This window comes from Olea europaea, unplaced genomic scaffold (assembly GCF_002742605.1).
Source record: "Olea europaea var. sylvestris unplaced genomic scaffold, O_europaea_v1 scaffold20856, whole genome shotgun sequence".
Taxonomy (NCBI): Eukaryota; Viridiplantae; Streptophyta; class Magnoliopsida; order Lamiales; family Oleaceae; genus Olea; species Olea europaea.
In genome coordinates this window covers 1-1,890 of record NW_019238785.1, presented here as the reverse complement: position 1 = coordinate 1,890, position 1,890 = coordinate 1, and the positions used below count along the sequence as shown (strand labels likewise).

General features: G+C 37.9%; 1 protein-coding gene across 1 annotated transcript; it reads right to left on the bottom strand.

Annotated features, from left to right (window-relative positions):
- LOC111380039 (3-ketoacyl-CoA synthase 12-like) lies at positions 1-1,761 on the bottom strand. The gene has a single exon (XM_023003505.1). The coding sequence runs from the start codon at positions 1,593-1,595 to the stop codon at positions 189-191; it is 1,407 nt and encodes a 468-aa protein (XP_022859273.1). The 5' UTR covers positions 1,596-1,761; the 3' UTR covers positions 1-188.
- Between the last annotated feature and the right edge of the window lie 129 nt (positions 1,762-1,890).

Sequence of the window (1,890 nt, the reverse complement as noted above, 5' to 3'; positions counted from 1 at the left end):
AACCGAACAAATAACATTGTACTGAAAGCAATTTTCAATAGGATACAAAGTGGAGAAGTCAACAAAAGTATCACGCAGGCTCTTTTGAATATGAGTCCACTCTAAGGAAAAAAATTACACAGAGACTTAATTTTAATCCCTATCAGTAGAATAAGTTCATCTTATTGATCAAGAAAAAGAAAAATTAATCACGGAATAACATAATCATCTGGAACGTGAAATGTATCTGGATCCTCCTCATTGATCCATCCATATTTCTCTAAGAAAGGATTGGCTATGGTTTTTGGCGGATAGCTATTAATGAATTCTGTCCAAACATTTCCGTCTTGATCCAAATCCCTCATAACTTCCCACAAACAACTGTTACACTTAAACCCTGCTCCAAAACTTATCATAAAAACTTTGTTACCTTTCTTAAGCCTATTTTTAGCTTGCATATATGCTAAAACGTACCATATGCTGCTTGCAGATGTATTTCCGAATCGATGAAGTGTCATTCTTGCTGGCTCTATATCATGCTCGCTGAGGTTTAGATTCTGCGCCACTGCATCGATCACTGCCTTTCCTCCTGTGTGGAGGCAAAAATGATCGATCCCGGTTTTGAAATCGATTGCTGGCCTAGCTCCTGCACCTATCTTAAAGTATTTTTGCTTCGTTTTTCGAATGAGGGTAAGTAATGTGAACTGAAGGAGCTCGCGAACCGGGAGTATTTTTGGGGCGATTTCCTTCAAGTTATCGACGAATGCACGAGTGGCTGCCTTTGGGAGATTTTTGCCTAGGTGAAACCCTACATAGCCTTGATCATCTTCCTTTTGTATGCAACAATTATAGGATTCATCTTTTGCACCATGGTGTGTTCTCACAAGGCATTTCAACTTGAACATGGCCTTTTCTTTTAAGGCCACTTTATTTGTTAGAAGAATTGCACACCCTCCTGATCTAAACAGACAGTTTGAAAGAATCATAGATCTGTCTTTCCCTGTGTACCAACCTAGGCTCAAAGATTCAGATGTCACAACAAGTGCTTGCACATTTCTTTGAGTCTTGAAAATATTTTGAACAATATTGATTGCAATGGGGCTGGCACTGCATCCCATTCCACTGAGATTATACACCTTAATATCCTCTTTCATCTTATAATGATGAATAATTTGAGACGATAACGAAGGAACTGCAGCGAGCATCGATATATTCACCACTAGAACGTCGATCTCAGAAGGCAAAATCCCCGTCTTCTTGAAAAGCTTGTCAATAGTATCAAGAAAGAAATCATTCATTTCAATGATAGCATCCTCAAGACTTGGAGACGTTTCTCGCCCTTCGAGTACCATTCTCGGGCCATAAGTATCCTCTCCAATGCCTGAACTGACTATGGACTTCAAGAGAAACTTGTACTCGTTTAGGCCGAGTTGCTTGTTTCTCCTAATTACTTCACCACAAAATCTTGTGTTGAGTTTCCTATCATCACTTGGCTTGTAGCATTCATAATCCAATATGTAACAATTTTGATGTCTTCTTCTGTCAAAAATTTGCCACAAAGTGTAGAGTAGACAAAGGAGAGGGAAACAATACAAGAACCTTGGAAAAAGATCCATGTGAATCACAGAGAAAAATAAGGAGAGAGTATGTAATGTATGCAGTAAACTCTTCTTACATGATATGAGATATTTAAATCAAACACTAAGCTCTATTTAGAGAGCCCAAGTCACATCTCAATAGGCTTTAGAAAACATGTATTTCTCAACGCCCAACAACTGATCGGTGCTTGACTTTACAATCAATAATGCTCATCCCCTGTTTGATAGATAAAGAGAAATTGGAGAAAAATGATGTTTTGAATAGTGAACTTTTTGGGAAAATGTGTAGTTAAAAAGTAAGAAAAAGTTTTAA